Source organism: Centroberyx affinis, unplaced genomic scaffold (genome assembly GCF_046629955.1).
Source record: "Centroberyx affinis isolate AG114_WGS23_722 - 3 ecotype Tasmania unplaced genomic scaffold, CSIRO-AGI_Caff_v1 ptg001696l_1, whole genome shotgun sequence".
Lineage (NCBI taxonomy): Eukaryota > Metazoa > Chordata > Actinopteri > Beryciformes > Berycidae > Centroberyx > Centroberyx affinis.
This window is the reverse complement of record NW_027280112.1, coordinates 590814-606102: the sequence shown is the minus strand read 5'-3', so window position 1 is coordinate 606102 and position 15289 is coordinate 590814. Positions and strand designations below refer to the sequence as shown.

Here is a 15289-nt window from a genome sequence, read left to right as displayed (position 1 = left end):
TTCATTTTGGAGAAAAAATCTTCACCTTAAATTAATCTTTCAGTGTCTTCAAAATAGAGTTACAAGCCAAGGACTTTAGACTTTAGTTACCTACTATCCTTTAAAAAGTATGATAGTTTATATAAATTTTGTGTTATTAGTCATTTCATAAAGCCCCTTTCAGACATGAGAAAAGCGGTCTTGAAGCTGGTGTTGTGGTCAGATATAATAGGCAGTCGATCTACGGCAGGCAATCGTTTTTTTGCACTTACTGGCGGCTTTGAGTTCTGTGTGAAAGGGTCAGACCAGCTTGTGAAAAGGTGAAAGTATGAAAGGAGAACTTTAAAAAGCCGTCTTTCTTACGTGGTATACTTGTTATGAAGTGTTATGCTATTTGTGAAGATAACCAATCAGAAACGACCATATGTCATTGCATATATCTACTCACGCCCATAGAACTGGTCCTGTTGAAGACTCCTTTTTGCATGATATAAAGCTGAAACGATTAGTCAATTAATCCATTAGTCGATTGACAGAAAATTCATCGATTATAATTCTGATAATCGATTCATTGTTTTAGTCATTTATCAAATAAAAATAACAAAACATTTGCTGGTTAGAGCTTCACAGATGCTAAGATTTACTTGCTTTTCTCTGTTCTCTGTGTTTATATCATTACAAAATGAATACTTTGGGTGTTTTGGCTGCTGGTCAGACTAAGTAAGTAATTTTAAGAATCACTTTGGGCTCTGGTAACTTATTATGGGCATTTATCATTATTTGTTTTTACATTTTATAGGCTAAATGATTCATTTGATTAGTCTAAAAAATAATCAATAGATTAATTGATAATGTATATAATTGTTAGTTGCAGCCCTAGCATGATATGTTCTCCTGGCAGTTTTTAGAAGACTGGTCTAGTAGATGTAAGTATAGCTTCTGCTGTCGTAGTGCGCTAAAAATATTAAAAACATAAACAGAACTTCAACGTCAGTGGCATCTTTAACAGCTGATCAGTGTCAACAAATGCTTATATGTGTCTTGTGCATTGCGTTGCTTAGCAACAAAGGCAGTAGGGATTGTGTGTGAAAGGGTACAAGCTGGTAAATTGATGGCTTACTAAAGGCAGTGTGAATGAGTTTGGAACTGCAACTGCTAATAACGCCCTTTTGTCTGCGTCTGAAGGGGCTTTGAGAGTCACTTTTCTTGTTCCTTATTGGTCCAAGGGGTGCCTGCATCATTCATGGGAGACAACATGTTTACTGTTGCCATGTTTCTGAACAGGTCTCTTGAGATCGGTTTAGTGATAATTTTATCGGTTGTCCTTTTAGAGATTAGTGCACATAGAATGACTTTGTTCTTCACAAGGAGAACAAAAACTCCCATCCTAATCCAGCAGCAGGTGCTAGACAGGTCCAGCCAGTTGTCCATCACTTGTTAGCAAGTGATGGAGCAATGCAGTGCATGTGAGTACCAAGATTAAACTAGTTCTCCACTCAGACAAGAGAGACGACGACGACAATAGTTGTCACTTACCAGAGGCTGTACTGTAGCTGTCCTCTGATTAAAATCAATATGTTGTTCAAAGGGCCAATACATTCGCCAAGGTCCAGGTGACTTCATTTACACCTCTGTTAACTGCTGCAGTCGCTTTCAAAATGCGGCTGATTACATGACTCAGGCAGTTTACTGTTGATGATGAGATATTCCCATTGACCAAGTTGGAACTATTGATTCTTATGTGGTTCTTCTGAAATACCTTGCTTATTGGAAAACAAAGACTTTGTTCATGTGCTTGAAGGGGATTCTGCTTTGGTTGATTGTTTACAAGAGCAAATTGATCTTGAGCACTTATTTGCTCAATACTACCATTCATTCACAGGAAGTTTTATGTGGGAACCTGAGCGCTGTATAAACAAATTAAAGATACGCCATTGTACTCTGTTTGTTATTGTACAGTGAACACTTTACAAAGGCATTTCACCATAATAGTATGGTGATAACGTCCATTTAAAAAAATAACAGGCTGTTTTCATCTAACTCCAAACAATAACGGTTTACTGCTTGTTTCCGCAGAGCCCCCCGTGCCGATCGCCCCGCCCCAGCTGACTGCAGTCGGCGCCACCTACCTGTGGATCCAGCTGAACGCCAACTCCATCAACGGGGACGGCCCCATCATCGACAGGGAGGTGGAGTACCGCACCGTGTCGGGCACCATGTACGACCTGCAGCCCGTAGACAAGACCACCCACAAGATCGGCCACCTGGACCCAGACACCGAGTACGAGATCAGCGTTCTGCTGACGAGGCCTCTGGAGGGCGGCACCGGAGCGCCCGGACCCCCGCTCAGGGCCAGGACCAGATGTGCTGGTGAGTCAAACGTGCAATTTACATAACCCTCATGGGATTTTTACAAAATGATATAGTATGTGTTTTATTCAGGTGTCATGCGCTCTACTGTAGGTCCATACACACCATGCTGTAGCTGTGTCCACTACCAGTCAAGTTTGGACATACACACATTTTTCTTTATTTTTACTATTTTCCACATTTTAGAATAACAGTAAAGACAAATGGAATTATGCAGTGACCAAAAAAGTGGTATAAAACTCAAAACTATTTTATAATTTAGATTCCATTCCATTGCCTTGATGGAAAGGCAAAGGCTTTGGAAAGAAATTCATACATAGGCATCAACTTCACTGTTTATATTTGTCTAAGAAACAAATTTCAAGCATTTCAGCATAAGCCTTTGGATCAAAATGGCTTTAAGATACTGAAAAATATAGTACATTCAATCAGGTGTGTCCAAACCTTTTACTGGTAGTGTATAACATAAACATTTTCCTAAACAAACTAAGATATCATACAAACAAAGTTCCCCAGGCTTTGCAGATTAACTGCTCCACATACACAGAATCCACATTTTCTGAGACATGTCATTCAGTCACTCACTCATTCACTCATTCATCTTCTTTACCCGCCTATTCCTGTTCAGGGTCACGGGGGGGCTGGAGCCTGTCCCAGCATGCACTGGGCAGAGGTCAGGGAAACACAGGCTGGCATAACCTGTCTGTGACATTTCAAGAGGAAATGTCACAGACAGGTTGCCAGTCTATCACACGGCACGACACCGATGGACAATCACTTACATTCACATTCATCCCTCTGGCCAATGTAGAGTCCCCAGTCCACCTGACTCGCATGTCTTTGGACTGTGGGAGGAAACCGGCGCACCCGAAAGGAAAACCATGCAAACTCTAGAGACATAGATCCCACTGTGGGAAATCTCTTAATCACTGAAACACAGCAAGTTTTACCGTACACAGAACAAAGCACAGTCACATTTCTGCTGACATAGAGCAGGATGCATCGGTACCAAACAGAAACATACAGTGAATAGACATCAGTGCCTATACTGCTGGGAAAGAACGAGTCTGGTAAAGCTTCATTATGTTTTTCTTTCTAAAGCCTTGCTGCATTCGGAACAAATAACTGCCAGTGCACAACTGCCCGACATTTATCATTGCCATTTTACTCGGGCACTTCTTTTACTATTGCAGACAAGGCCCTCAGTGTTTTTGATTAATAGATCTTCATTAAAGTTTTTGGCATTTGGACATTAAAAAGTCACTGAGCACCTGGAACAATTAAACGTGTGCATACTTCTTAAGCATTATAGGTTCAAGAAAAATGCATACACCTGCAAACTGCATAAAGAATAGCAAGTTTAGGTAAACTCTCGTAACTCCCCTTGTTATTTTGAACAGCTGTGTGTGACAACAATAACTGATATGATTTATAGTTAGTTCCAGACCCATTTAGAGCTGAAATGTGCACTGCCACATGGTTAACTCTATAACTACTTGTTTATTCAGCTTAATTCTTATTTTAAAGGCCCAGCAAGCCTCTAATTCATCAGCAACACAGATTGATATCATGTTTGAAGCGCAGCGGCACCTTATATTTGGATGATTATATTGCTTCTTTACTGTGGGCATTACGGACTCACACATGTACATAACACTTTGAGAACGCCTAATGATATTGTACAAATTGCCCTTCTCAGAACATTAACCAGCTAAATTCCCATGCTGTACTGGGATGCCAACTCAGAGAACAAAACAAACCTAGCCTCAGCATTTTCCCAGGCTAATGCTATTTGGTGTCCAGAGAAGTGCTGATGAAAATGGGATTTTTCTCCCCTCCTTACCAAGGGTGTAACCCCCCTTCCCCACTGTGAAGGTCGTGGGCTTATTCATTTTTAGTCCTGCTGATAGGGATGGATGGCGCTACCTGTTCAGCCTTCAGAGCCGGGCCTGGCTTCTGCGGGGGTCCTGCCCCTCGGCCGCCCCGCCGGTCCCAGTCAGGGAGATTGATGGCGCCGGCTCCTGAAGTGTGTTTGAGGAAGCAGCTCTTGATCTTGTCCGGCTCTCTGCTGGTCGTTCCCACTGACAGGCCGGGCCTCAGCAGAGCTCCTAATTGAACGGTTAAGACTCACAGGGCTGTGCGATACATCACTGTGGATACAGACAGGCCCACAGACTCTCTCTCCCCTCTGCCTGCACTGCTGTCTCAAGGCTCTAATGAAAATGTGTGGCCACTTTGGAGCACTGTCTCGCACATAATTATTCATAGCCATGTCTTGGTCACTTCGCAAACTGAGCAGTGTTTCTGATGACAAAGGATGTTTTAATTCAATCTTTTGTAAAATGGGGAATGTATAATGCAAGGACGCTAGCAATTGAATTGAGATGCAGGAGGAAGAAAGGGCCAGCCTTGAATGGTTTTCTTTCCCATGAAGCACTTCCATTACTTTCCTAGTGAACATCAAAATAATGTCTTATCCAAGGCTCTATGATTGCTTTTGGGTGCTATTTGTGTGTCTCAAGGGCTTGTGGAATGATTCAGAATACATTTTGCTCCTGTGTCCCCATGTCCTCATGTCTTTGGACTGTCAGTATAGAATTTTGCCACTTGTTAACATTTGTTGTTTTCCCCTTTCCCCCATTCTCCAAAATTACTTGCTAAACATTTTTATGGGCTGAGAGGAAACAGAAAAGAGTAACTGTGCTCTCCATCCTTGTGAATTTGTCTCTGCGTCAAGTTGTTTACCACTTCAGCGTCCTCCACGCTCAGTAAGTGCTGCTTGAAGGAGGCCACTGCATTATCAGGTGGTGCCCTAGGATCACAGCAGGGGGCAAAGCATTTCAGCAACACTATTGAAAGACCGTCTCACACAGAGAAGCCATTTCCAGCCCACTCTAGGAAGGCAGCTAAGCAGGCCTTAAACAAGTATACACCTCTGCAGAGTTTGACTGTTGAATAGACCTGTGTGAAAACGCATTTGCAAATGATTTTTAAGTTTTTGTTGTTGTTGATTTGTTTGATGAGCTCAGAGTTTTTTGTTGATTTATAAGTCAATTTAGCAATTTTTTTAGCTAAACTGACAACTCATCTCACACTGTTTGAGTTGTCCAGATGTGGTAAACCCCCGTACCCCACCCCACCTCCCCCATGTGCTCCAAGCAGGTTAAAACAAACAATCAAATAAGCTAAAAAAATTTTGCAAATTGATCTATTGGAACCATGTCTGCTGTTTACAATTTATTTTGCAACCTCAACAGCAACTTATCAATCTCCTCCATTCCAAAGCAGAACTGTGTTGATTTCTAAAAACATGTGATGTCTATTCCTGCTTACTAAGGTCCACGCGTGGCATGTGTTGGTCTGCAGACAGTTTCATACTAGTGTCCTGGGTAGAAGAACATTCTGTCCTGTGTGCCTCATCTCCACCCTTTGGCCCTCGCTGTCCCGTTGGCTGCGCAGAGCTTTATAAATGGATGCATGATGATGTCCATGCTGGGTCCAAACACCTGCTCAGAGCCCAGTCTCTGCCAGCCCCACGTCTCCATCTATAAGTTGTCTCCATCTGCGCTCCAGCACCACGTGGGAGTAGTCTCATCTGTTTGTTTTACTTTGCCGTTCTATTGCGCTCAGTGCTATTAAACACAGGGGAACCAGCGTTAATCAGGGATCAGCCCTCGCTTAAACACTCGTTTAGAACTGTGGAGAGTAGGGAGGAGCTGAGCAATTACATTCACCCACACCAAGGTTGGTATTTGCATTTAGCCTCCCGGTTTATTTGTGAAAGACCAAGCATGTTTGGATGAGGCGAATGAGAACGAGGTCAGTGCCTGGCAACATGGACGAGGTAGTAGTAGGCAGGTTGCAATCCGAAGCCGAATCAGAATCGCGTTGTTCACCAAGTACAATAATTGGTCTCGGCATTGGCACGGATACATATCGACAACTTCAAGGATACTTCTGACCACAGTGAATCTTAAACCCATTTTCCAGCATGTCCTCTCTTCATTCTAAGATTCTGGACTTTTACATGCTGTTAGTGAAACATTTGTTTCACTAACATGGGGGCGACTGTGGCTCAGGAGGTAGAGCGGGTCGTCCACTAATCAGAAGGTCGGTGGTTCGATCCACGGCTCCTCCAGTCCGCATGTCGAAGTGTCCTTGGGCAAGATACTGAACCCCAAATTGCTCCCGATGGTTGCGCCAGCACCCTGCGTGGTAGCTTGCCACCATCGGTGTATGAATGTGTGTGCAAATGGGTGAATGTAGGCATAATGTAAAGCGCTTTGGGTAAAAGCGCTATATAAATGCAGTCCATTTACCATTTATCATGTTACTAATTCCCCTATCTCTAGATGGCATTCAGTTTCATTCAACTCTAAACAATGTCAAAACAAACTAAAAGTAGAAACGTAATCCATGGAGGAGATGCTTGCGTTTATAAAATTTTTGCTAGGCCTCACCTAATAAAGCATTAAACAAACACTGTTTTATGAATGAAAATTAGTTCCTATGCAAGTACCTTTGAATGTTTTTGAAATCACTCACCTTCAGAAAGCCCCCATTGCAAGAATGGGGCAAGAGTAGGCTTGTCTATGGCATTAGGAGAAAAACATTAGAACAAAGAAGTGGGCAAAACACTGGAGCAGCATACTGTAGCTGTATCACTAAAACATTGTCAGAATTTGAAAATATAAAATAAGACAGCACTTCTCACCAAACACTAACATCCTTAGTCGTCGACATGTAGACAAACAAATCAGTTGGACCTAATTATAATAAAAAGCTTGTTTTTTATTCACTTTCAAAATTTTAAAAATATAGGTAAAATGTAGGACATCCACAAAATCCCTCTAGCTACAGGCTACCACAAAAAATAAATAACAGGTTTTTCATGGGTAATCTGGAAAATGGGCATAACATTCACCATTTAAAGGGTTCCTCAGTACATCCTGTCTCACTGACAGCAGGAGGTTGGAGCTGCAGAAGGAATTGTAGGAAACGACCAGTGATGCACTGGTGCAGCGTACCATGAGGAAGTTCTTCTGAATACAATGAGATGCATGAACTAAATTATGAAATCATCTCCAGACGGTGAAAAGTTTGGGAATCATGCACAAACTTTGAAAAACTTTGTACAAATGTTTTTCAGTCCTGATTTTATGTAGTTGTAGAACCACAATCATTTCTCATCATGACATTTGCTGTGAAGAACAGTCTAAATTTATAGAGAAATGTGGCCTAGTTAATACTCATGTTTCCCAGACAGAGCATTTTGAACACCAACCAAAATCTTCAAATCTTGTCAAGAAATTATGGTCTGGAAAAATGATAGAATTTGAGGTGGAGAATTTGTCGGAACCCTGTTATATGAGCATGTGGGCGTGATGGTCACATGGATAGAGTGCTCAGCCGTACAATGAACCCCCTGTTGATGTCAGCCACCTAAAAGCCAACCTTTTTTCACCAGATCTATCATCTCTTTTAAACCTTACAAAGCAAGGAATAATGGTGAGACTGATTTAGGTATGTTAATGTCATTCCTTTCTTTCTGCCATAGTTCAGCTGTCAAAGAGGGCTTTGAAAAGTGCAATCTACAGTATAAAAGACCTTTTCTGCTATGTATTTTTAGTTTGTCAAGAAACGTTTTACTCTGATAGACAAGGAGTTAGACTTAATGACCTGTTAAAAAGGACAGTTGCATTTTATTAACAAAAAAACAGCATAATGAATCGCTGGCTCCAGAACCAGGCTTTAACTGTTTTTTTTCTTTAGCTTCATGAATTTTTAGAAGATGAATTGCTCCACAAAGGTCTTATCCTTTATGACGGTTGCTTTTTTTTTTGGCCAAGGCTGAGATTGAGCACATCTGTCTCTGCGTTTTAAAAGGAAAGGAAATTGTTTGCTGGGTTTGACGTTTCTAATTAATGCTATTGTTGCCTTGAGGTATGAATAGAAAGCCACTTCACCTCACCATCTCAGATAACATTGGTCTGGTCTGGCACCAACAATTGTTAGCAGTCATGTGACCTATAGGGTTTGTATATTGTGTGTGGCAAGGTGAATGAGAAGCCTTGGTTTGAGGCACATTGAATTTGTGTTCTTTTGTCAGCCATAGAAAACAGGGTAGATTGAGTTTGTGTTGTGCAGGAAGGTTATGGGAGCACCACAATAAAAACCTGTTTATCACAGGGAGTTGGAAGTAGAATGGCGAATTGTGTTCTTCTCAAGGACACGTCTTCAAACAATTGCTGTTGCAAGGAAGAGAGGGAGACAGAGAGAGAGAGCCTCTGCATTTATAGCTTTCATTATTATTATTTCCCACGTCTCCATCACTCCATCTATCTATTCCCCAAACACTATGGAATTGAGGCTCTCAGAACAGATGTGCACAAACGATACTCTAGTGACATCTACATAAACTAAAAATCTCCTCCTATCTCTTCAACTCTTCACAAACAATTATCATTGTGGTTGTTTGTAACCTCAACTCCCAAACCCCAAGAGAATGTCAAATAGCGGTAGTTTAGTCATGCTTGGCAAGCTACTTTTTTCTCCTGTTTTTAAATTTGAACCGAAATGCTTTTCAAGGTCTTTAAATGTTGCTATTCTCCATGTTTAATTATTCATGGTCTATCTGGTGTAATTTTTGTCACAGATTTTCTCCATCCTTTTGCTGAATTATAGATGTCCCATTCCCCTTGCCAAGCGTCCATGAAGCACTCATTCAGTCTGGTTGTATAACTCTAACTGAAGAACATTTCTGCGTCTCCTCCGCAACTAAAGGACAGGAATGTCAGGAGTCTGGGATTTATTCCCTGTATTCACCCACCTAGATAGCTAGATCTTAGATCTCATATATCTCCTAAGTAGGTGGCTCAGAAAATGCAGCCACCATTTCACAAAGTCAAGCGCTTCACTTTGATTTACACTCTGGGTAACACCCTGAGTCGAGTGCGACACATGCAGGGTTTTTGGCGACAAATGACAATGGCGCACGGGCCATCTGGGGAGCGGTGAAGTTGAAGAATCACCTTGGTAACCTCCCACTGCTCTTGTAGAGATTGCGTCCCTGTCGGTAAATGAGGGCTCGTGTTCCTCCTGTTTGTCAGCTCTAACCACAGGCGTTTTCCCCAGGAACCTCAACACAGAAGACTGAGCGTGGTCTCGAAGTGGAGATGGGTGTGTGGGCGTATATGTGTGTGTGTGTGTGTGTGTGTTGGGATTGGAGGGGGGGGGGGGGGCGTCATTCTACCTGTCACTCTGACCCCAATCACCGCACAGCATATTGGTGGAAACAAAATGAAAGATCGATTTTCCCAGTTCCACCTCCTCCGCCTCTGCTCTCTTCTGCCCATCAGCTGGCTGTCCATTTGTTTTCATCCGGACGGAGGACTGGCTCTCACCTTCACCTTTTACCCCTGGGAGACACTTGCCATGTGTGTTCTTTTAATCTTTCTAAATGGTCAGCAGTGGAAAAGACTGTCCTACTACTACATTTTATTCACTATTATATATTTATGCAAAGTATTTATTTATGTATACTATTTTCAGTTATTTATCGGATTTTTTTGGATACTGCAATCCGCGACTGGGGCTTTAAAAATGACTTGCAACTGCATGTGAAAAATAGCATATTCGCTGTTGCAGAGGAGCCTCCAGAAATGGAAATATCACCTAAAGTACTTGAAAATTATACCCTGTAGCACAGTACTTGAGTAAATGTATTTAGTTCCTCTCCACCCCTCTAAACAGAACCATCATGATGGATGTCCTGTACAACCCCTTTTAGCAGTGAGCTTTAAGATGCTGCTGCTGCCCAGCATGTCGCAAAAGATGATGAGAGAAAGTAATGCGCTAACCATGATTAATTCATGAAATCACTGATTCCATGCGAACATATATATGGATTATCTGGCTGGCTAGCAGATGCATCACTGATGACTGGTGCCATACCATGCTGCCCTACTTTTTGTGTGTTTTAAAAGTCAATGGTCATGACTAGGGTTTAGCCATTTAGGCCATTTCGTTACCACTCCATCATTCGGCCTGAAATTGCCTCCTCGCTAGACGTTTTCTGTGAGTGGGCAGGGTTGATTTTCCCTCAACCAATCACTAGTGACTGACATATCCAGCCGCTCTGATGTTATTTTCAGTGACACTGATACTGAGCCTATTTAAAAATATTGCCTTTGCGAAGACAATATGTTGATTAAGAGGGATTTCAACAAATATTATTCTGCCGAAACACCAATGAAAAAACGCTGCATGAATGATTCATATTTTAGTCCCGCCTGCAAAGGCTCTGATTGGCTCGATTGTTTCTCGGCGCAAGAACAAGCCGTTGACTAGAGCAACACCAGACTCTCTGAATCGCTCGACAAAATATGAAGAGTGGGCGGGACGTGATTCAGGAGTCTGGAACCAGGCTAGGGTTTAGATTTAATATCAAACAAAATTATACACAGTAAATGATAAACACTTTGAAGTATTTTTTCTCAGTTTCACTACTCACAGAGTTGCTGCTCTTTGGCTGTGTAGGGCAGCATCTAATGGCCTGCAGCAATGTCGATCATGAACAAAGACAAGCACTAACTTGGTCTGACTTGATAGTCTGAAGTCAGGTCATGTATCAACCTTTCCTATTGGTAGAGTGTGTCTTACTATCTCTCCCACTCTCTCTCTCTCCCCTTCTATCCAGTGCTGTGTAGGTATTCACCCATTCATCTCCACCCCTCCAGCTTCGGGGGGTTCATCAGACAAGGTGGCAGCCCGGCTCAGACTCGCCCGGCCCAGCCCAAGGCTCATTCTGCGGTTTCAATTCGATACAGCGCGTTGCGGGCCTCTCCTCGCCCCCCCCCATCCTCACCCATCGTGGCAGTCTCATTAATCACGGGGCCCATAAAGAAGGACTTGATAGAGTGAGGGGCGACCACCACCATTCAATAAATCCTTCTGATTATCCACGCCTCCAAGGTGTATGGGCAAGTGTGTGTGTGTGTGTGTGTTCTGCGCACATGGGCGTGCGGCTGTGACTTTGTAATGGGTATAGAGGATGGTGTTGGAACACACAGGTCCATATACTGTGCCTTAAAGCGCTATCAATTATAACATGTGTACACGTGTCAACCACAAGGACTGGTTTGACTTGTTGCACAAGGGTCGTCATTTGATAGGGATGAAAAACCTTGGCACTACCACCCTTTCTCTTAGCTTTCTTTCTCTGCCCCCCCGCCTCTCAACACACACACACACACACTGCCTCCGTCTCTCCCTCTCCACCCCCTCCCTCCCTCCCTCCTCCCTCCCTTCCTCCAGAGGATTGCATAGAGGAGCACTCTAGGAGGGTGATGGAGCTTTGATTGTCGGTTATCAAAAGCTATCATTACGGCTCGCCTCTGCGCGATATGAAAATTATTTCATAAGTGTAAAACCCATGTCATTACCTCAATGGCCTTAGCGCTATCACCGAGATGTAATGGAAAGAGGCAAACAAATGTGCTCCCCTCCCAGCCCGCCTAGCTCAAACAGAACAGAGTGAATAACACACACAGCAATAGAGAGATAAGTGACGGCAATGCCGGGCCTCGCTGCCAAGAATGGAACACTTTACATGAAAACACCCCTTCCGACCGGGATCTAATCTTCGCTGTTGTCATGTTGTTATGGTACTGTCTGCGAAGACGGCGCCTGCGTGTGACAAGCCCGCGCTGACATTCACATTCTCCGGCAGAGCATCCGACAGTCTACATGCCACGCTATGAAGTCGAGGCTTTTCTTTTTTTTTTTTTCTCATCTCCCTACAACAAACGCTCCCCCTCCTTCCTCCTCAACCTGAGCGCTGTTATATCCTGATTAGATAGCGAGCGAGCTTAGGAGCCACATTGAGTTGACGGGGTTTCTAATCATTGGGGAAGTAGTCTTTTCCCCCCCCTCCCGGTGCTGTTGGCTGAGGAGGGAGATGGAAGTCTTTGCCAACACCGGGCTTTTCTGCTCTTAATCGATGTGTATCTGATAAAGATCCCGGCTCTCCGAATGACTCGTACGCCGCAAGCCTGAGGAAGATCTGATAAGTGAATCATTCTTCTGTACATGTAGTCGACGAGATGCTGAGGCTCCAGACATGTTCTGGGCATGTGCATGGACAGTCTTTCACCCACATAAGCCCATAAACACTCCCCTGCACTGGAAAACACATATTTTACCCACGCACACACACACACACTTGTCTCGCAGTAAAGTGGCTGTGCTCCAGACATGCCCAATTTGTTTCCTTTCATCCAGGACTAATGTCTCTCTCTACCCAGGGGCTAAGTGCACCATTTGAAGCCCCCTCTAGGACAGGAGGCTGCAACATTGGGTTATTTGTTGCTTTTCTCATGTTTGGGGAAATCATGTTATCAATTTGGATGCAAAAGGTTGGATGCAGGCCCCATACAAATTAACAGGAGGCAATAATGTGCTGATAATTTCAAAAACATTATTTAAATGTCAAGCCATAATAATAAAAAACCCACTAATAGTTCTATGTAAATGTCAAATTCAAATTATTCAATTACATTGGCAAGTGTGGGGCAGGTAATAATTTGTCCACTGCTTGGAATACCAATCTAGCGCTCACTTGAGCTCATTCTATGTGCCCTGGCATAAGATAGACCTCAGTAATTTCCTGCTCCAAGGGATGCTTTCATAGCCATTATTATAATTCCACTAGAAATCTCTGCCATACTGGGAAGATATTACAGTCATATTTCCAGTACTTTCACCCCAGTCTAGTCTTCAGTGTGTGATAGCTTGTGCAAATTGTAAAAAAAAATGGTATGGATTTCAAGAGATAGCCCCGTTATCCCTTGTTGTGATTTGTGCTTGTGCTTATGATATTGAGCCTCTTACTGCTCGGTCAATAAAACTAACCTAGCAGTCACAGTAGACTGGAGTAATAGGCTCATCTCATCAGCTGTCATTCACAGGCCTATGGGCCTATTTGAAAATGGCTGCATAGCTTCCCCCTACACACGAAAGGATTTATAAGGCATATCAGCCATTCAGTGCAACCCGTTCATTTCAGATTAAGGAGGGGTGAGGATGGGGTGTTTTTTTTTCTTCTTTCTCTTCTTCAAAGTCAACCTTGACCCACTCTGCCAGGCTCTGAAATGCATGAGGCACCTTGTTGTTGATGCAAACAGATGATGTCATTCTGAGTCATGGAGTACGAGTTGTGATTGGGCGCCCGCCACAGATCCTCACATTTTACTGCCTCCCTCAGACAGCTGGCGTTTGCACCGCAGGGAGCCAATGGGGCAACAAACAATTAGCCTTTTCTCAACTAAACTCCAGGGAGAGGCTATAGAATAGTCATAAGGGCTTTCTACCAAATGGCCAGAACTCTTTTATGGTTTATAGGATCTTCACTGTCTTACTGTTGGCACCCTAGTGTTGTAAAAAACTGTGCAATGCGCTTACCATGTGCTAACACAAGACCAAAAACCTACAAATTACTGTTTAAATTTGTGTATGACTGCATTATTGTTTCCTCTTATTCCGTTTTCTTCTTCTTCATGTGGTGTGGACTATTTCTCTGCACAATGACATTTTCCACGAGAGAAACTCATTCTTGTTGGCATCTCCCCATTGGCCAGAGTTAGAGTGCAGTGGACATTATCTGTGGCGTTCCACAAAGATGGGAGTGTGACATTCTCCTTGAACGCTCCAGAAATGAGACTTTCTCCCAGCCACTCGTGCACGTCTGCTTGAAATTCACACTTTAGTGCATTTGTCACTTTGCGAGCGTCTGGTTTAATTTGATTTCTGTGCCTGGCCACCCTGCAATTCTCTGTGCTTTTAGTGTAACCGTTGCTTACTGAGTGCGGCCAACAGATAGTTCCGCAAATAAAGGGGTTTAAACTTCTATTTTCTGGATGGCTTTCCCAAAACTGCAACTGACTTAAAGAGGCCTATTTTTCCTCCATCAGCTCCTCCCGTTTCTGTTTTAGAATCTCTTTTTTGTCTGATCAAACTGTTTAAAAGGACAGCCCTTTGTGCCAGTTGTTACATCTATCAGTGTAGCTTGCTAGTAGGGTGGATTTGGCTTTCTCATTGTCTGTTAACATTCATGCTGAATATTTGATTCTACAGCCGTTCCCTTTGAAGGTTGCAGATGTGTTAGATACCAATGTCTGGAAGTTCACAAGGATTAAAATTTTTCTCGACTTGTAACAATTATTGGAGGGCAATACCGCTAGGAGGCCGTTTTTCAATGATGGCATGCAAATTCAAAGGAGGTACTCCTACACAGCATTACTAAAAGGTTTCTCAAAGAATACTTAGAGGTTTTATATTGTGTTACTAACTGAAAGCTGATGGACAACCCATTGCTTTTCCAAGGATTTTTAGTATTTTGTCCCATTCTGTTTCTTTAAGTTAGACCTAGTCATAAATGTTTTTTAAACAGAATTGAATAACCAATTTCCCTCCTTGTGGAAAGATAAAGTTTCCAGTAATACGTTTGACGTCCTCTGTGCATACTTCATGTATGCTACACATTGATACCCCTTCCCCCATCTGTCTTCAGTGGCTCTCTCTCTGCCTCCTTTGGGCTCTCCTAATGCTATTTCATCTGCTCTATTAAAGCACGGGAGAGATCACATCCGTCATTTCTCCTTGTGAAATCTAAAAGTGTTCCATCTTTCATTCAACGAGCAGCCGCCTGTCTCTTCTCACTCCCTCGCTTTTTGCCTTACTCTCTTACTTGTTCAGGCTTCAGTCATGTCATGTGTCATGACCTAATTTCCTGAAAACCATTGATTTAAATGAAGTAGCTTTGCTATGGCCTTTCACAGAATTATATTTCTGATTGTGAATTGTGCCTACAAGAATTCTCATGTAGATTTTGATGAATTTGACATCATTATTCAGTGGATTTCCACTGGAAAAAGGAACAAAA

The 15289-nt window shown here is 42.8% G+C and overlaps 1 protein-coding gene across 1 annotated transcript in view; it reads left to right on the top strand.

Annotated features, from left to right (window-relative positions):
• Positions 1–2055: 2055 nt before the first annotated feature.
• LOC139651666 (receptor-type tyrosine-protein phosphatase mu-like) overlaps positions 2056–15289 on the top strand; it is a gene marked incomplete at its 5' end in the record, with an annotated part of 82183 nt that continues 68949 nt past the window's right edge. Inside the window, one exon of the mRNA XM_071528674.1 lies at positions 2056–2349. Coding sequence (XP_071384775.1) covers positions 2056–2349 — 294 coding nt within the window. The remainder of the gene's footprint in view (positions 2350–15289) is intronic.